The following is a 21,573-nucleotide window of genomic DNA, read 5'->3' as shown; positions in this document are numbered from 1 at the left end:
AAAAAAAAAAAAAAAAAAACAAAAAAAAAAAACAAGAACCTAAATAAATCTGCTACAGCTCTTACCTATATATGCCCCCCTCCTCTTTTTTTTTCTCTCTCTATATATATACATACAGATACAGACATCTAATTATATGCTATTGTTCAAAATGTTTAGAGATAGCTTTATAAAAAGCATCCTTTTATAGACTTGAGTCACCCAGTGAACTTCAAAAGGGCATTCACTAGATTTACTTTTACGGTCCATTTATTTAAAAGCAATGTAAATTATATGTTCACAATGCTATATGTTCTCTATGAATTTTTTGTTGATTCTTTTCTTTTTGATCTACATTATATACAGCAAATATTGAATCTTTTTATATATATTTTGAATATTGTCTTAAGTCACAGATAAAATAATTAACATAAATATTTTAACTACTGCATAAAGTTATCCAGTTCACTGGAGCTTTGAAAATATCATTTTAGGCCGGGCGCGGTGGCTCAAGCCTGTAATCCCAGCACTTTGGGAGGCCGAGACGGGCGGATCACGAGGTCAGGAGATCGAGACATCCTGGCTAACACGGTGAAACCCCGTCTCTACTAAAAAATACAAAAAACTAGCCGGGCGAGGTGGCGGGCACCTGTAGTCCCAGCTACTTGGGAGGCTGAGGCAGGAGAATGGCGTAAACCCGGGAGGCGGAGCTTGCAGTGAGCTGAGATCCGGCCACTGCACTCCAGCCTGGGCGACAGAGCGAGACTCCGTCTCAAAAAAAAAAAAAAAAAAAAAAAAAATATCATTTTAAAAGAGTTCTAAGATGTTATGTAAAATAAATTTTAAGTAGATGTAGAGTGTCTTATTTGTAGCATGTATACATATACACACAAAGCACAAAGTAAGACTAATTTGTCTTTACTAAACGCTTTTTGTACCTAAAAGCTAACTCAACTGCTAGTATTAGACAGCACCACAATGAGTGATAAGTTCGTAAGTTACACTTGCACTTTCTCAAAAAAGGCAGACATATCAATATGGAAAAACTGAATAACCTTTCTAAAACTTTCATTCATCATATGCATAAGACATAACACTCACACACGAGAGAAAATAAAATGCAAAGGGTGAGGTAAATTTCCTTCAGTGACAATGACAACATACAGAAGTACAACAGGTCACATCAGTGTGGATTAAGCAACTATTTAAGAAAATATTTTTTCCTAAATTAATAGGTAACCTTTCTTGTTGGCCTACCAGAATGACTAAAAGAATAAAACATTGGATTAATGTCATAAGCACATTTTAAATCATGCAAATTCAATTAAATGTATTCAGAAAAAAAGATGCATGTATATATTTTTTAGAACCCACCCAAGTATCACTTGAGTACTAAATCACCCAGATTGAATACATTTTAACATCTGCCAATTTTGCATGAGATTTTCTTTTTAACCCACATTTATTCTATGAAATCTTTCATATAAACAGTTGGAAAGACTACTAAAATGAACATCTATATACCATGCCTTCCATCAAGAATCAATAACTGTTACGATTTTGCCACTGGTGCTTCACCTCTGAGACAATTTAAATATTAAAAGCAACTCTGCTCACTATGTCCCTTAATGAGATTAGGGCTCAGAATAAGCATGATATGGAGATGGGAATGTGTTCTTCACTTAGTCAATCTCATTTCCTGCATGCTGCTCAAAGCACACGCTTTTCACAAATCTGAGTGGAACTCTGGATTTTTTAAAGTATGCAATTTAAAATACTGTACGATTATGTTCACATATATTATATACTATTATACATTACATTATACTTTATATACTACTATATATATAATACACTACTACATACATTATACATACATTTTGTACAGGTTTCACAAAACCATATATACTACAATAGAGTTTCAATGGTAATTTCAACTATGCAATTGTCACCTTCAGAACACATTCAAATCAGCATTAGGTGGACATGCACTATAAAACTCACTGTAATCAAGACTATAACTACAGTTACATATGGCAGAAATAAAAACTCATGCCAACCAGAAAAGCAATTTGACATGTTCCTTAAAACCATTCAGCTTGGTGTCCTAAGAGTTCTACTTCTAAGTATTGCGTCTAAGTACATAGGACAAATACGCCCCAACAATGTTTATAGTATCAAAAACTGTAATTTTCAACAATACCAGGCTGCTTCTGTAAACTATGGTATATCCACTGAATGAAATACTCAGAAGCAAATAAAAATGAATGTATCAATTAAAAACACATGTATGTATACAATACATACACATAATTATAAACACATACATTTGCTAAATATAAAAGGATGTTCACTGTAAATTTTAAGAAAAATAACTAAAATAGATTTAAATTTTCTGATAATTAAACAAATATAAAATTATAAATATGTGGAAATAAACTTGGGAAACATATATACTAAAATGTTAAAAGGAGTGACGCAGAAGAGTGGGAATACTGTAAGTAACCATTTTTTTCTCTTTTTGCTTAGTACATTCCTTGATTTATACAATGATCATCTGTTCAAACTATGACATAAGACATTTTAAGACTAAATATTTTTATATATTATACTTAAGATTATTCAAAATTTAATACTCGTCATTATCAATAATATCTTTCTGAACTTCTCCAAGTGACTTTTTATATCTTGAGATCACCTCATTAAAAAGCAAAAATGAGTAATGAGCTATAATCTGCTTCTCTCGAGGTTTAGTTTGATGTGGTATTTGAGCTTTGATAACCACTATAGCAGCTATTAGGAATATTTAAAATCAATGGGGATAGAGGGAGCATTTCTTTCATCTTAACTAATTTAAAGAACTACACTTAACGCATGTACTTAATCATTTTCCTTTCTCATTGAGTCCAGAATTTAACATACCAGTCAGATTCAATTTAGGAATAGGCAACGGCTCTGTGGGAACAGGATGGTACGAAAACAAGGTAAACATTCCTCGTCCTACAGGAAGAGCCATAGTTCGCTGACACAATTGGAGCAATCTGTAATTAAAGTAAAAACCAACATGTGAAAATTTTTACAGCAAAGCACAATGGAAATATCATCTGTAAATATTTCAAAAGGTATTCTATGTAAGATGAAGTTGTCTCAAACTAAATTCATACAAAGATGTGAGTGAACCACCCAAACATGATTATTTTCATTTTAATATTCTTGTTCCTATTACACTCTTAGGGACAGACATATTTCCTTTGTTTTGTTTCATATTTACATTGAATGAAAACCACCTGGCCTATAAACCAAGCCAACTGTCTCTAGGCATTCAAAAAAAAAGAAATTTAAAATTCCACTCCAACGGATGCTAACCTTCTCAAAGGAAAATACAGTACTTTTGGGGTTTTTTATCACTGTGTTAATTTCAGTCTAGCTGTCCTCAGTACATGTGGGATCCTCCTCCCATCCCTTTTTGCCAATACAGCCTCAGAAGTGCCATTTCTGTGGCCTGTACACAAGAAAAGAAACAAGGTCCCTATATTAGAGGTGAATGGATTTCATGATGGCTCCACAGGAAATACAGACTGGTTTCACTTACATGATGACTAGATTTATAGGACTAATACCATTATATATCAGGTATGTTCAAGGTTAAAATGGTTTCTGTGGGCTCTACTGTGAAATTAATATACAACTCTTCAACTTGTTCCTATGTTAAAACAGCTTAACATTCCATATAGCTACTTAAAAAAAACTAACAGAAATTTTGGAAGTAGGGCATTTATAACTAAGAAATGCTTACACAAGTTATATCTGAAGACACAGAAACATCCCTTTAGAGGCTGACAAGTGACGAACATCTTCTCTGCAGACAAAGCTATTCATAACCATACTTCCTCCTTAACCGGACACACATAACTGCTTTTCTAGCTAACTGGAAAGAAAACTTTTTCTGTCTTAAAGATTCTCTGGGAACACAACCGCCACATTAATTTGGGATCAGGAAAATTCAAAACCAAGAGGCTGCTGCAGCCCATAGAATTTTTTTAGAGGAAATCGTATACATAATTCACTTCAACTTTGCAGAAGTAACACAATTATAATGAGAACAATATTATATCCCCTGAATATAAGATGCCACTGATAAGATGTATCATTATTTCATGAGATACTAAGAAAAAGCACTGCCAATTAAAGCATTACACCTATTCACTGAAATACACATCTGATTTCAGAGATATTAAAAAGTGAAAAAATTTGCATCTTAGAATCAATGCACTCTACTACTAATACTGGCTGACTGCACTGAGCTCTACTATGTACTGGGCAGTATTCTAAGTGCTATGTAAAAATAATTCACTTGATACATAGCACCATCCCATGAGGAATGCCTATTTTTACAGATGAGGCAACTGAGGCAACAAGAGGTAAAGTAACTTAACCAAAGTCACCCAGCACAGCATGGCCACGCCTGGCTCTAGAGGTCATGCTCATAAATCCTAGCTCTAAACTCAAGTCACTCCATCTCCTTATTCACAGGCGACTAATAACTGGGGACATGTGGGGAAGAAACAGTTGATAGGGAAATCACAACTAATTCAGATCTTCAGCAGCCTGTGGCTGAATGTGGGTGACCCTTCCCCTCAAAGCAGTACCATAAAAAAAGTAAGGAGAACTAGAAAACAGTGGCAGATGAATGACAGACAATAGACACAAGCAGATAAAAGAACAGGAGAGAATTTTAAAATAGAAGTGTCCCAAGAGAATAGCTCTGGAATGGCACAGGCATGTGATGTCGTTTACCACTGAGTCTTAAAATGTATCAAGGGATGTATCCTGTGCAGGGGAGTGGCAGAAGAAGGCTTATCTAGTTTGCTTTATCTATTTATTTGGAGTATTATCTATCATATCAAAAAAAAAAATACTGATGTAAGTTTAAACTACACTAAAAACCCCACTAACCTCAAAATTTATTCCTGACCAAGACACAGAAAAACAAGGCCAGTGTTTTCTTTGTTTGTAAATTCTTAAGGGAACTACCAGGCAAAATGGTTTTACATTCACCTTTTCTAAAGAGTAAATTGTTATACGTATTTCAAGAGGAGGAAGATCTGAAATATAACCATTATGTCCTCAAAAGCCAAAGATATTTTGCTAACACACGTGGTTTGTTGAAGTCGGATGAAAGCTTAAAACAGAGGGCACATTTTAACTTGAAAGTATCTTTTAAATCTCTTTAGGGTTTTAAATGCTAAAAACTTGAAGGAAAAACAAATATAAACAAGACCCAAATGTAACAATAAAACATGACAAGAGATAGTGCACAGTGTTTTCTTTCACCTGTTTTCCTTTTCTTCAATGAACTCGTGGTCGCTGAGCTCCGGGTACTGCACTACGTTGACGCGGACAGGATGCGCACTCTGAAGAAGCCTTCGCACATCCTGTACCCTTAAATCTTCACTCCATATTAATGACATGACCTCGTGATTCATGTCATTCATCCCGTCATCTTCCTCCTCAGTTTCTGTTCCTGAAGGAACATCTGATGAGAGCACCTGAGTAACAGACTTTATTGTAATAATAATTTAAAAAGCAGTCAACAAGCACTTACTGAACACGAAAAAACAGAGACTGATGTTCCATGACTACAGTAAGCACAGAGAAAATACGTTTTCCAAAGCAGGGATGGGTTGGGGCTGCAATATATACCAGGACTCGACTCTACAAATCTTTTTAAAAAGTACTATATTGCTGGCTCACGCCTGTAATCCCAGCACTTTGGGAGGCCGAGGCAGGCGGATCATCTGAGGTCAGGAGTTCCAGAGCAGCCTGGCCAACACAGTGAAACCTGGTCTCTGCTGAAAATACAAAAATTAGCTTGCCAGATGCAGTGGCGCACTCCTGTAGTCCCAGTTACTGGGGAAGCTGAGGTTGAAGAATCACTTGAACACGGGAGGCAGAGGTTGCAGTGAACCGAGATCACGCCACTGTACTCCAGCCTGGGTGACAGAGTGAGACTCTGTCTCAAACAAACAAACAAAAATCAAAACAAACAAACAAAAGTACTATATTCCCTACTTAGAAATATTTGCTACGTGAAATGAGGGGGAAAATTTAAATTTAGGACAACAGTCAAGAGGCTGGACACAAGCAGAGAAATATTCTGAATAAACTATAAAAAAAACTACATCCTGATCATTTTAAAAAAGAAACAAATTATTGCAAGTAGAGTGTGAATACTAGTCACTGCTAATAATGCTAATTTAAATACTGTCTGTTCATTAATAGAAGGAGAAGGAAAAAAACCTGAAAGGATATACACCAAGGGTTGGGGGAAGTCACACAATAAAATACTTTCTTACTTTACACTTAAATAGATAGGATCATGGTTGGACTTCATTATTTTTTCTTTTTCTTTTTTTTTTTTTTTTTTTGAGACAGGGTCTTACTCTGTCACTCAGGCCGGAAGTGCAGTGGTGGGATCATGGCTCCCTGCAACCTCCACCTCTTGGGCTCAAGCGATCTTTCCCCCTTAGCCTCCCGAGTAGCTGGGACTACGTATGTGTACCACCCATCCAGATTAATTTTTTTTGTTTTTTGTAGAGACAGAGTCTTGCCCTGTTGACCAGGCTGGTCTTGAACTCCTGACCTCAAGGAGATCCACCCATCTCAGCCTCCCAAACAGCTAGGACTATAGGCACATACCACCACACCTGGCTAAATTTTTTTTAAAAATTGTTTAAGTAGAGATGAGGTCTCACTATGTTGCCTAGGCTGGTCACAAACTCCTGGGCTCAAGCAGTCCTCCACCTTGGCCACCCCAAAGTGCTGAGATCACAGGCACGAGCCACCTCACCAAGCCAGTTTTCATTATTTTTTTAAAATGTGTTTCCAATAAAAATTTCTTAGAAGGAAAAGTACTGAACTGCAGCAAAACAAGTAAGAGGGTAAATTCCTTGACTGTCATCATGTTCTCATAAGCCCAGCATGTGCTTTAATATGGCGCTTCCCAGTCCAAATAATTAAACCTAACTGCAACACAGATGTGAACTGCATGGAATCATATCATATTCCCTCAAAAACAGTATTATACTCTTTTAACAAAAGATTAACTCCGAGTTGAAATGTTAAAGTTTTGCAACATTTAATATGAAAACAACAAGGTTAGCATGAAAAAAAAAAAAAAAGTAGATATGACCAAATAATCACTTTTAGTTCCTAAAAATTCATTTTGGTTCCTATAAAATATCTAATTTTAAAAAAACTATATTCTAATGGGTGAGTTAGCTATAAAATACAGTCTCAAATAGTGACAAAATAAATTTAGATGGGATTAGTTATAAAATGTAGCCTCAAATAACTGAACAAACTGTATTTAGACAGAATTACTTAAGATGACATTCAAATACAGATTAATGTTTTCATGCTAATGGTGCTGAACTGCTCTCTCTCACAGGAAAGCCATATTATAAGCAAAAAGATTTGTTTTCTGTTTAAAACAGGATATAAATACTAATTCAACAAACAGCTGTGATTGAGACGCAGATTAAGGGAGAGATGCACTGGGATGACCCTGCTGGAGAATCAGATGCCCATGGAAACTGACTCCAGCATGGGTACTCATTAGGCAACTGTGAGGTTAGGAATAAGTTTTGATATAGGCTCTGAAGAAGCAGTAATAAGACCTAAGGTGACTCATAGTTACAATGTACTGATTATTATGTATTGATTCAAAAGCTACTAAGAGGTAAGGCCAAATTCCCACACTGTCTTCTCACGGACATGAACATAAAAGAGTCACCAGGAGTGGAATTATTATTCCTGAATCTTCCTTGATGAGATTCTACTGTTTATTTTTTAAAGTTACCTAGAATTCTAGAATAAGTTTTAAAAGTTTCCTTTTCAACTTTTAAGAGAGGATGACTTAAAAAGATAATTGGAGAGTAATGAAATAATTTTACTTTCTACTTGCAGGATTCCTAGAATGCATTTTAAAAAAAAAACAAACTTGAAGATTGATGAAAGACAGTATTTTAGGAGGGATAGCTTAAGACATCTTTTTAAACAATTCTAGTGAAAAAAACACATGTTTTCCCTGGGGCTACAGTTTTATGTGATTAAACAAGTATGTTTACACCTATTTAAAAGGTTAAATTCAAAAAATTCAACACATCAAAAAATACGCAGTAGAAAATATTTATATATAATTACCCATCCAAATTCAGGATATATGTGCTCTCCCTTTTCCTATGTAATAATTACAAAGTGGTTAGTTACTAATGTGGTACAAGTAGGGAAACAGCCATGGTAGTCTCCACGACTACACTCAGGACTTGTCCTGACTCAAGGCAAAGAAAGATCCAGGCACAAGATAGAACATTCACAAAATCTCCTGCTCCTATGCTCAACTTACAATTAATAAGATGCGTACAATTAGAAACCCCATATGGCATATAATATAAAAGACAAGCTGATATATATACTTAGAAAAAGCCTTAAAGGAAAATGAAGAACATTTCTACTTTATGATTTTATTTAAGGCTAAAATTGGAACTCTGAACTTTCCATGTTGATACTCACAGACTTCCCTTTGGGTAAGTTTCCTTCGCAGGCCTGCTTGGAAAGATCCTGACGTCCAATCAAGAGACAGACAGCTTCTGGCCAGTCTGAGGCAGGCTGCTCACGACAGTGATAAATTGCGTCTCTGATGGGAAGAGCAATTCCAAAGGGAAGGGTTTCCAAATCTCTTAAAGTGAATCCTTTATAGTTAAAGGAAAGGAGAAAAAATTTTAATTTAGATTTGCCACTACCACAATTATCCTGACTGAAGTTGGCAACAATATCTATCCTGACAAATAAATTCATTTTATTCATCTTACTACCAGACTAATGTCTTGACATCAGGGATTAGTATAAGCAGCCTCTTTGAAAGAACTTGTGAAAACCTAAAGAAAAAAAGACAATCTAATAGAAAAATACAAAGGACAAAAAGACATTTCCTAGAAAGGGAAACATAAATGGGCAAAATGCATATGAAAAGATGCTCTACCTAATTAGTGATCAGGAAAATGCAAATTAAAGCCACTGAGAAATATAAATGTCAAAGCCAATCAATACCAAGTGTTGGCAACTATGTAGAGCAACAATAATTCTTTTTTCTCTTTTTTTTTTTTTTGAGATGGAGTCTCGCTCTGTCACCCAGGCTGGAAGTGCAGTGGCGCAATCTCAGGCTCACTGCAAGCTTCGCCTCCTGGGTTCACGCCATTCTCCTGCCTCAGCCTCCTGAGTAGCTGGGACTACAGGTGGCCACCACCGCATCCGGCTAATTTTTTTGTATGTTTTTAGTAGAGAGAGGGTTTCACCGTGTTAGCCAGGATGGTCTCGAGCTCCTGACCGCGTGATCCACCTGCCTCGGCCTCCCAAAGTACTGGGATTATAGGTGTGAGCCACCGCACCTGGCCCAAACAACAATAATTCCTATAAATAGTCAACGGTAGTGTAAACTGGTACAACCACTTTGGAAAACAGTTGATATGTATAGGTAGGTCCACCCATTTGATCTGTCAACAGCCATACAGAAATTTATACCCATGTACACTAAGACACAGGTATGAAAATATTCATTAGCAATACTGTTTTGTTACAGAAAAAAAAAAGAGATGGAGAAAGGGGCGAGTCCCATTGTCTATCATCAATAGAATGGGTAATTAAATTGTGATATGTTCCAACAAAGTAATCTATATATCAGAGAAAATGAATGACCCACTGCTACTGCTACATGAGTCAACATAGATGACTCTTTAAAAGATAAAGTTGAGTGAAGAAAAAGGAACATATATTTCCATCTATGTATGTTCAAAACTACATAAAACCTAGCAACTTATAAAGACGTAAAACTATAAAAAAAAACAAAAGTAAGGTAACACAAAATGTAGGTAGTGCAGTGGTTCCCTATAATATTGGGGTATGTGACAGGAGGGGAACATCCAAGAACAGATATGTAAGGACCTTCTACTATGTGGGTAATGTCCTCTTTCTAGAGGTGGGTGACCAGTACATCAATACTCACTTTTGTACCATTCTCTAAAACAAACATATACGTCTGACATATTATTTTGTAAGTACACCATATTTCATATTTAAAATTTTTTTATCCTCAGGTTAATTAAATCATGTTTTTCTTATAATGACTTTCTAAATTTTATAATATTATGCATTATAATTTAAAAAGTTGATTAACTATTGAGGCAAAAAATGTTCCTTATATGAGAATAACACTTATTAAATATTATGCAATATACAAATGGAGAGAACTCATCCAGTATTTTTCAGCATAGGTATCCTGTATGTACAGTATGCAACAGTTATTGTCATTCTTAAGGTGAAATGAAAGAAAAAAAAAAAACCTGTCAGAAACGTCATTTAGAACATACTTAAGACTTCAAAAAACATCTTTTAATATTCATTAAAACTTTACTTTTTAACATACATCCTATATAGCATCCTCATTTTTAAAATCATGTCTTTGTGGCAGTAATTTTTAATTGTGTTTTTCAGTTCCTTGTGAAAAAGAATTTTTTTGGGATTTTACTTAATTTAAAACCGAGGAGCATAGGTTTGGGGAATAGGGAATATAGAACTCTTTTCCTCCCTCTTCCTCTTCCCACTTTAATGGTCATCCTGGTGCCTGAAATCCCTTCAAAAGTGCATTTATCCTTCAAAAGTATACCCTGAAATGTATATATTATTAGACTTTGCCAAAACCACCCATTTCTGATATCTGAGTATCACAATGATTTCAGGTGTGTATGTAGGGTGATTAGAGTTCTCCATTCTCAGAGACCGGCTTACATAGCCACCGCCTCAAATGGTCCAATGTAATGGCAAATAAAGATACCTTATGCACCAAGATAAAAAGCTGGTATCCCAAATATTATTATATGGAACTTCTGAGATTGTCGAGAAAAAAAGAATATGGCTTGAAGAACCATAATCTCAACCTTGTGAGGCCTTTTCACAAAGCCAGAGCTCCTCTCTCCTCATGCCTTCCAGTTCTAGCTAGTCTGGAGGAAGCAGAGCCTAGTTAGGAGGTAACAAAGAAGCTCTTACCTACATTAGTCATCCAGACAACCAATCTTTCAGCTAGACTAGAAACGGACGTAGAATGCCTGAAACTAAACCTATAAGAGAATAAAACATAAAGTTATTAAGCAGAACAGTAAATAATATTGTTTTAAGTGTTTGACATAAAAGCACAGTCTAAATAAAAGTCACCTGTTTTCCTCTTGTTCTACTTGCAACTTCTGGGGGGCTAAAAGGCAACAAAATGAAACTTAATTTTGATAGTCATCCTGGTAAAGAAAACATGTAACATGCAGAAGACATTTGAAAATAAGAATCCATTAGCAAACAACATCTAAAAAAATAATAAAATAAGCAATACTATGGCAGGCTGAAAACTACAGTCAAGGCCTTCAGAATACTCAGGGGACTGGCTAGGACATGCTATGTGTACCCAAATCCATGCATGCTCAAGTCCTGCAATAGGCCCTGCGGAACCTGCATATGGGTTTCACATCAGAGAATACTGCATTTTCTATCTGCATTTGGCAGAAAAGAATTTCATTGTAAGTGGACTCACACAGTTCAAACTCATGTTGTTCAAGAGTCAATGGTATAATAATTTCCTTGAGGCTAAAATAGGCCTTTTTACCCACACTGAAAATACAAGATGTGTTAGATTTTTAAGTAATCCTGATACCTGAAAATCAGCTGTGGACAACAGACCACAACAGACCAGAACAGTACTAAAAACGTAAGACATGGCTGCTAAAGCAAACAAGAAAAATTCAATTCTTTCTTCAATTCTGATATTGACATTTACAAAAATTTGTTTCCAAAGGCCTAACATTACACCAACTTACCTATAGTTATTCTGGTTAAATACTGTGAGGATTCATCAGAAACCGAGCTCTCATCACCAAGTATGTACAGCGCAATACTCTGAAAAAGAAGAAAATTAACATTATTTTTCTCTTTTCAGTGACAGCATCTCACTTTGTCACCCAGGCTGGAGTGCAGTGACACAATCAGAGCTCACTGCAGCCTCAAATTCCTTGACTCAAGCAATCCTCCTGCCTTAGCCTCCAGAGTAGCTAGGACTACAGGCATGCACCACTATGCCCAGCTAATTTTTTTATTTATTATTTTTATTTTTTGTAAAGACGGAGTCTCATTGTGTTGCCCAGGCTGGGCTCAAACTCATGACCTGGAGCAATCCTTCTGCCTCAGCCTCCCATATATACATATACAAGTGACTCAATAGAAAAGAGCCACCATAAGCTAGAAGGTTACTACAAATGTCTCATTAGCTAAACATCACATAAAAAAAAAATTTATCACTTGAGGTCAGGAGTTCAAGACCAGCCTGGGCAACATGGCAAAACCCCATCTCTACTAAAAATACAAAAATTAGCCAGGTGTGATGGTATGCACCTGCGGTACCAGTTACTCAGGAGGCTGAGGTGGAAGGATTGCTTAAGCCCAGGGAGGCTGAGGCTGCAGTGAGCCATGATTGCGTCACTGTACTCTAGCCTGGGTGACAGAATAAGATCTTGCCTAGGGGGAAAAAAAAAATAAAGTCCAATAAAACATATAATGATGAAAATAAAAACCTATCAACAAGGGCTTCTGTTGATATTTTCAGAATATTTTTATAAATAAAAATAAATTCGGCCGGGCATGGTGGCTCACGCCTGTAATCCCAGCACTTTGGGAGGCTGAGGTGGGCACATCACGAGGTCAGGAGATCGAGCCCATCCTGGCTAACACGGTGAAACCCCGTCTCTACTAAAAATACAAAAAATTAGCCGGGCACCTGTAATCTCAGCTACTCGGGAGGCTGAGGCAAGAGAATGGCATGAACCTGGGGGGCGGGGCTTGCAGTGAGCGGAGATTGTGCCACTGCATTCCAGCCTGGGCAACAGTGCAATACTCCATTTCCAAAAAAAAAAAAAAAAAACAGAAGTTAAAAAAATAAAAATAAAAAAGTTCATATTTTTATAAATAGTTATTTTCATAAATAAAATAAATTCATATTTTTATAAATAGATCTCTGAGCTGACAAGTTATAAAGGAATACCAAGAGGATAAAACTAAGATGAAAGGCCAGAGAGATAAACTGAGTACTCATGCCAGTTTTACAGAAAAGACATTCAGAGAAAAACCTACAGAATGGGAGAAAGTATTTGCAAATTATGTATCTGATACATTAATATCCAGAGCATAAAAATGCCTAAACTCAAAAATAAAAATCCAATTTTCAAATATACAAAAGATTTGCATAGATATTTCTTCAAAGAAGATACATAAATGGCCAATAAACACATGAAAATATGTTCAACATCACTAATCATTAAGGATGCAAATCAAAACGAGATATCACTTCATAAATACTAGGATGGCTATAATTTTTAAAAAACAAATAGGAAATAATAGTATGTGTTGGCAAGACTGTGGAGAAACTGGAACCCTTCCTCTTGCATTACTGGTAAGGATGTAAAACGGTATAGCCACTACGAAAATGAGTCTAGCAGTTCCTCAAAAAGTTAAACATCAAACTACCTACCATATGACCCAGCAATTCCACCACCCAGTATATATTAAAAAGAATTGAAAGCAGAGACTTGAACAGATATTTGCACACCCATGGTTCACAGCAGCACTATTCATAATAGCCAAAAAGTGGAAACAACCCAAGTGTCCATCATCAGATAAAATGATACATTGTGGTGTATCCATACAATGGAGTAGTATATAGAATACTGCCTTTAAAACAATGTAATTTTGATAGATGCTACAATATGGATGAACATTGAAAACATTATGCTAACTGAAATAAGCCAGACACAGAGAGACAAACACTGTATGATTCCCATAATACGAGGTACTTACAAGAGACAAATTCATGAGAAACAGAACAGAATTACTAGCGCCTGGGAGGAAGGGGAATGGGGAGTCACTGTCTAATAGGTACAGAATTTATGTTGCGGATGATGAAAAAGTCTTGGGTATGGACAGTGGTGATGGCTACATAACAATGTGAATGTATTCAATGCCACTGGATTGTATACTCAAAAATAATTTCAGGCCAGGCACAATGGCTCATGCCTGTAACTCCTGCACTTTGGGAGGCCAAGGTGGGCAGATCACCTGAGGTCAGGAGTTCAAGACCAGCCTGGCCAACATGGTGAACCCCCATCTCTACTAAAAATACAAAAACTAGCCAGACTTGGTGACTCACGCCTGTAATTCCAGCTACTCGGGAGGCTGAGGCAGGAGAATCGCTTGACCCTGAGCAGCGCAGGTTGCAGTGAGCCGAGATTGTGCCACTGCACTCCAGTGTGGGCAACGGAGTGACTCCGTCTCAAAACATAATAATAACAATTTCAACAACAAATATTACGTTATATATATTTTGCTACCATTAAAAAAAATCTGTGTTTTTTAAACAGAACCACCATTCTGTATGTCTGTTTTGGAGCCATCCGGGAGACTCTGAAGTGCTTCTCACCATGAAGCAGAGCAAAACGTAAAGAAAAAGAAGGGCAGGGGGCAAAGACATTTACAGTCTGCCAACATTTGAGAGAAGGGACAAAAGCATGTGGTTCTCCTGCAAGCCTGGGAAGATTCCACCTAGAAAGGCCCACAATGGGGCCTATGAGCAGGCTGCTCCACGATGGGGGGACTGAGGAACAGGTATGCCAAGAAACTTTCCTTACCTGCTGTTACAGTCCTTTGGTTCTATATGAAGGTTTGATCTTGGACATGTATTAACCAGTAACAACAAACTAATTTCTAAAAATAAATAATTAATGAGATTTACAGCTCAAAGTAAACAAAAAATAATTAAAATAAATAAAGATGTGTTTCTTTGAAAAAAATTTCAGCAGGATTTTTTTTGTAGCTATAGACAAGCTGATTATAAAAGCAGTATGGGTCAGACGCGGTGGCTCACACCTGTAATCCCAGCACTTTGGGAGGCTGAGCCAGGCGGATCACTTGAGGTTGAAAGTTCAAGACCAGCCTGGACAATATGGTGAAACCCTGTCTCTACTAAAAACACAAAAAATTAGTCAGGCGTGGTGGCGGGATCCTGTAATCCCAGCTATTTGGGAGGCTGAGGCAGGAGAATTGCTGGAACCTGAAAGGTGGAGATTGCAGTGAGCTGAGATCACGCCACTGCACTCTAGCCTGGGTGACAGAGCGAGACTCTGTCTCAAAAATAAAAATAAAAATAAAATCAGTATGAAAAGGCAAGAAGAGTAATGAAGGGAGGAGTAACGCTAATCAATTTTAAGACTTACTATAAAGCTACAGTAATTACAGCATAGACAGCCACAAAGATCAATGAACCAGAATAGAAAGTCCAGAAATAGACACACAAGAATGTGGCCAAATTGACTTTTGACAAAAGTGCAAATGCAATAGAGAAAGGATAGTCTTTTCAAAAAATAGTGCTGAAAGAACTGGATATCCAAATGAAATAATAAAAACCTTGACTTAAAACCTGACACGTTATAAAAAATTAACAAAATGGATTAGAGATCTAAATGTAAAACATATAAAGAAACCCAGGAGAAAATCTTCAAAACCTGATGTTAAACGAAGAATTATTAGACATGACACTAAAAGCAACATCCATTAAAGAAAAATACAGATAAACTAGCTTCATCAAAATTAAACACTTTTGCTCTTCGACGTATTAAGAGAATGAGGAAACAAGACAAGGTAGAAACTAAAAGAAAATATCTGCAAACCACATATCTGACAAGACGTCATACCTAGAACCCTCAACACATCATTAGCCATTAGGAAAATGCAAATTAAAGCCACAATGAGGTATAGCTACACATCTCTCAGAAAGAAAAAAACAAAAAAGAGTGACAATACCAAACACCAACAAGAATGCAGGTAAATGACCTCTTAAATATTGCTGGTAAAAATGTAAAATGGAAGAGCCACTCAAAAACAGCTGACAGTTTCTTTAAAAACAAAACATAAACTTAACTATATGACCCATCGATCCTACTCCTAGGTACCTGTCCTAAAGAAAGCAAAACTTACGTTCACATAAAACCCTGAACATGAATACTGACAGCATCTACATTTACAATTACTAAAAACTGAAATCAACCCAATTATCTTGAATGGAAAACCAACATGGCACATTCATGCAATAAACTACTAATTGGTCACAGAATGCAACGAACTGTTGATACAGGAAACAACTTGGATGAATCTCAAAATCATGAGAGAAATTTCTGAGGGTGATGTAAATGTTCCCTATCCTAATTGCAGTAATCACATGAATCTATACACATACTGAAATTCACAGAACTATACACAGGAAGAAAAACTTAATATTAGGTGTACTTTTTAAAACTAAATTTTAAAAGAAAAAGGAGATAGGTAGTAACACTCCTCATACATACCAAGACTACGAGTTTGCTTCTTTCACAGATTCCAGGGAGGTAAGGATAAGGTGGCATTCCTTCACCCTTCAGACAAGAACTCACCCACTGATAAATGCTTGGTGGCTCAGAAGTAAAAAATGATGGATGATGCATAAATCCTGTTTGACCTTTAAAATTAGATAAATATTCAAAAAGACACAAAAATACATTAAGACAACATTATTTTATTTTAAACAGAAGATGATCAACAGTTACCTGTCATTCTGAAACAACTAGAATAATATTTTTCCAGCCGGGTGCGGTGGCTCACGCCTGTAATCCCAGTATTTTGGGAGGCCAAGGCAGGTGGATCACAAGGTCAGGAGTTAAGAGAACAGCCTGGCCAACATGGTGAAACCCCGTCTCTACTAAAAATACAAAAAAAAATTAGCTGGGCCCGGTGGTGCACACCTGTAGTCCCAGCTACTTGGGAGGCTGAGGCAGAAGAATCGCTTGAACCCCGGAGGTGGAGGTTGCAGTGAGCCGAGATCATGCCTGGGAGACAGAGAGAGACTCTGTCTCAACAACAACAAAAAAAAAACAGAATAATATTTTTCCATATTCTCCAAAATGCTTCATATTTTCTGCCACAGTAAAAAAGTGACTATGTTATTAAACACAGAATTTAAATGACTTATATTTTTATCTCATCCTGGATGGAAATTTAGCAAACTCTTGTTCCCAAGGCATATAAAGAATCTAACTAAAGGCTGGGTGCGGTGGCTAACACCTGTAATCCCAGTCCTTTCAGAGGCTGAGACAGGTGAATCACTTGAGGTCAGGAGTTCAAGGCCAGCCAGGCCAACATGGTGAAACCCCATCACTACTAAAAATACAAAAATTAGCCAGGCGTGGTGGCATAAACCTGTAATCCCAGGTACTTGGGAGGCTGAGGCAGGAGACTTGCTTGAGCCTGGAAGGCAGAGGATGCGGTGAGCCGAGATCATACCACTGTACTCCCATCTGGGCAACAGAGTGTGACTCTGTCTCCAAAAAAAAAAAAAAAAAAAGGAATCTAACCAAAATTTTTGTCCTAACCCTAAAGGTGAAAAAAAACAAAAGAATCATCCAGGATTCAACTCTGTTCCAACAACTAGGCCCCAACGTTCAGTACCTTTAGCTCAGGGTCTAGGATGGTATAGTGGTGATGGAAATGTTCTGTGTCTGTATCTGCACTGTCCAGTATGGTAGCACTAGCCCCATGTGGCTACTGAGTTCTCAAAATGCAGCTAGTGCACTGAGGAAATACATGCTTTATTTAATTTAAGTAACATATGGTTAGTGGTACTAACTGGACAGTACGAGTCTAAGTTAAAAGCATCCTTGGTGGCCAGACACGGTGGCTCACACCTGTAATCCCAGCACTTTGGGAGGCCGAGGTGGGCAGATCACGAGGTCAGGAGATCGAGACCATCCTGGCTAACACAGTGAAACCCCGTCTCTACTAAAAATGCAAAAAAATGAGCCAGGGGTGGTGGCGGGTGCCTGCAGTCCCAGCTACTCAGGAGGCTGAGGCAGGATAATGGCGTGAACCCGAGAGGCAGAGATTGCAGTGAGCCGAGATCGCACCACTGCACTCCAGCCTGGGCGCCAGAGCGAGACTCCGTCTCAAAAAAAAAAAAAGAAAAAGAAAGCATCCTTGACACTGAAAGCTCTTTCTAAGTTTTTGCAAGTCAGAACCTTAGGGATGGGTAAAATTTTCCCCATACACTGAAGATATTATGGCTTACTATGTGTCAGAAAACAAGCACTACAAACTAAAATCTGCCTGGTGGAAAGACATTGTCCCTGACTTAGAAGCTAATGGTAAGAAATACATCCTCTGCTATTCATTGAGAAAGATACAAGGAAATGTCACTGCACTGTATAGAAAATCTTTAAAAGCACAACCACTTACCTGGATCAATTGTGCACACTTGTCCAGTAGTTCTGACAAGTGTTGGGTAGTCTCTATAGTAATGATCTACATAAGGTCCCAATTTTAAGTCCCTAAAACAGTAAGAGCATGTAAAAAAGAAGGTATTACAGCACTTTCTCCCAACAGAGTTGGAAGGACTCATTACTTGAATCTTTCAATTTAAAAACTTACTTATGAGAAAGAAGATAACCAAATCTAGAGTCTCTTTATTGTATTTTTGGACTTTAAAGTGCCCAGTGTGACAAATGCAACCCAATCTCTTCTTGCCAGTTAAATTTTGTGGAAGTAAAACTACAGTAAAAGCACCGTGATCTAGCTCTTCCTCTGCTATTTACTAGCTGTGTGACCTTCTATAAGTCATGTTTATAAAACTCAGTATTTTCTTCTAGAAAATGGGGCAATACCAGCTAACTTACTCTGAAATTTTAAAGATTAAATAAGATAAAATATGTTAAAAAAAAAAAAACTGATAAAATATAAAACAACATACACATTACTTATTTCAGAGAGCCATGATTATGGTTTGTAAATTAATTACAAAAGAATTTTCATGATAGTAATGACATCCTAAGAGATATTTACCATTGATTAAAATTGCCATGTCTCAGGAATGAATTTCAAGATCTCAAAAAAGATAACAGAAATTAGAAAACGTACTATGTCTTAACTCAGAGGTTGACATTTCAATTCAAATTCAACTTCTTTATCACCAAAGGTCACAAAGGTCAAACAACGCATAAATATGACCCTAGAATTCTGAGCCATACACAAGGTGCTTCAAAGCTGTTGAAAAGTGTTGAAACATATTATTCTGTGGATCTACTATGAATGCCTCAAAGACAGGGACAACCTCAGATTGCAGCAAAGATAGCGTAACAAAATGAGTCTGCAACTATCAAACACTCATATCCCTGGAAACAAATTTAGGCAAATTTCCTCATCACTAAAATAGGAAACTTACCTTGTTTGAGACTTTATATGTAAATTATGATTTTGTCAACTATAAAGCACAATTTGAATGTGGATATTAATACAAAACAGCAGATGTTATTCTAGAACTCCCACCACAGTATAGCCAGCCATCCTGTCAAAACGAAAATCTGAGCAGGTCATCTCCATTTTCTCGTGACCTTCCACTAATCTCAGGACAGAGACTAAAAGTCCCTGCATGGCTCACAGGCCCTTATAACACCAGTATTTTCAAACAACTCTGTGGTTTACAGGAGATGCCCTAGTTTTCTGAGAAGGTAGATTTCAGAAACTTATTTACAAGGTCCCCATGTGATATCATGGAAAAGACAGTCATCTAAGGACTTCCTGGCAGTTTCTAAGCTACAAACAAATTTACCTTGCCAACTGAACAAGAAGGTCAACAAGTGAACAAATTCCTTCTCCCATTAGAGTATTCAACTTAAGCTCCTCATACACAAGGTGAAGAACGAAAAAAATTGCAGGTATGTGAGTAAAGAGAAGTGTAGAAGAATCCAGACTGAGATTCTGTGAAAAATCCTCATCCTTCATCTGTGAAGCTTCTGAAGGACTCAAACATAAAGATCTGTTCAAAAGATGAGACTCAACATTCTGGTGGTAGTCTGAATTTAGTAAATATTCCCAGTCCTGAGAAGAATAAAAAGAATATTAATTTTTTTAAATAAAACCTCCTTATAGTATCACTAGAAAAGAAAATTAATAATTAATTCACTTAAAACAATTCAAGTTTCATTTTCACATTAAGCTGATCTAAGAGTATATTAAAAAAAAAAAAAAAGACAATGCTAAGAATGAAGTAACTATAAAATAGCAAGCAACTTCCAGATGCCAATTATAAATGTTACGGCAAGCCACCTTTAAAACACATTAAAAAAAAATCTTACCATGCCCTTTTAGGAAAGACATTGGGAGAAGAATTATACTATTTAGGTAGAGATTGAGAGAGAAAATTTAAGATTATCTCAGGCTAGGTTTTATAGGGAAAGTAGATGGCAGGTTAGTGGGCCACTACACTGAACTGTGTTTTGGTAAAAGGGAAGGTCCACCTGCATTCAGCTGATATATTCATCTTTCCACATGTATAAGATGCCAGGGCTAGTAATATAATCTAATAATCAACTGGTTTTTATATTCAGACTGATTAGACTACATTTTCCAAATATTCAGTCTATTTTGGTTCTACTTGTGATTTACTGCATTTGGTTCAGAGAATGTGGTTTATGCTATTTCCAGATCTTGGAACTTACTGGTGTTTTTATAAGGCTTAATATAGTGTGTTATTCTAACTTAAAAATTCTTGGACTGGATACAGAAAGAACTAACCATAAAAGAAAAAACTAATAAATTGGATAACTAAAATAAAAAATTCCACTCATCAAAGACAATGTTAAAGCCACATTCTAAGGGAAAATACGGTCAAGAACTCATGTCTAGAACAGGAAAGAACTTCAACAGCTTACATATTTTTTAAAATCTAATTTAAAAGTAGGTAAAGATTTGAACAGAAACTTCACAAAAAGATACATAAGTAGCTAATGAGCACATGAAAGAATGTTTAACATCCTCCTACCTCAGCCTCCCAGTAGCTAGGACTACAGGTATACGCCATCATGCCTGCCTAATTTTTAAATTGTTTTGGTAGAGAACTGGTCTTACTATAATCTGTTGTCCAGGCTGGTCTCAAACTCCTGGGCTGAAGCAGTCCTCCTGCCCCTATCCCTCAAAGTGTTGCGATTACAGGCATGAATTTTAATTTAAAAGAAATTAAATCAAAAGAAATTAAAATTACAGATGTGAATTTTAATTTAAAAGAAATTAAATTAAAATTAACACCCGTAATCGCAGCACTTTGGGAGATAGAGGCAGGAGGACTGTTGAAGCCCAGGAGTTTGAGACCAGCCCGGGGAACATATTATGGTAAGACCTTGTCTCTACCAAAAAAATTTAAAAATTAGCCAGGCATGATGGTGCATACCGGTAGTCCTAGCTACTCGGAGGCTGAGGTAGAAGGATGGCTTGAGCCTAGGAGTTCGAGATTCAGTCAGCTACAATAGCATAACTGCAGTCCAGCCAACAAAGTGAGACCCTGTCTCAAAAAAGAAAGAAAAGAAAAGAAAGAAAGAAAGCGAAAAGAAAGAAAAGAAGCGAAAAGAAAGGAAGGAAGGAAGGAAGGAAGGA

At 36.7% G+C, this 21,573-nt stretch overlaps 1 protein-coding gene across 1 annotated transcript in view; it reads right to left on the bottom strand.

The window, feature by feature from the left end:
- The window catches only part of ANAPC1 (anaphase promoting complex subunit 1), a 131,023-nt gene that overhangs the window by 46,590 nt on the left and 62,860 nt on the right, over nt 1-21,573 (bottom strand). The window contains exons 19-27 of the mRNA XM_011980520.1: nt 19,754-20,022; nt 18,385-18,476; nt 16,467-16,615; nt 11,898-11,976; nt 11,248-11,284; nt 11,083-11,153; nt 8,554-8,732; nt 5,314-5,528; nt 2,902-3,020 (exon numbers count right to left, since the gene is read on the bottom strand). Coding sequence (XP_011835910.1) covers nt 2,902-3,020; nt 5,314-5,528; nt 8,554-8,732; nt 11,083-11,153; nt 11,248-11,284; nt 11,898-11,976; nt 16,467-16,615; nt 18,385-18,476; nt 19,754-20,022 — 1,210 coding nt within the window. The remainder of the gene's footprint in view (nt 1-2,901; nt 3,021-5,313; nt 5,529-8,553; nt 8,733-11,082; nt 11,154-11,247; nt 11,285-11,897; nt 11,977-16,466; nt 16,616-18,384; nt 18,477-19,753; nt 20,023-21,573) is intronic.

The sequence above is a fragment of the Mandrillus leucophaeus genome, unplaced genomic scaffold, assembly GCF_000951045.1.
Source record: "Mandrillus leucophaeus isolate KB7577 unplaced genomic scaffold, Mleu.le_1.0 Scaffold214, whole genome shotgun sequence".
Lineage (NCBI taxonomy): Eukaryota > Metazoa > Chordata > Mammalia > Primates > Cercopithecidae > Mandrillus > Mandrillus leucophaeus.
The sequence above is the reverse complement of the archived record's forward strand: the minus strand, read 5'-3'. Positions and strand labels throughout refer to the sequence as shown.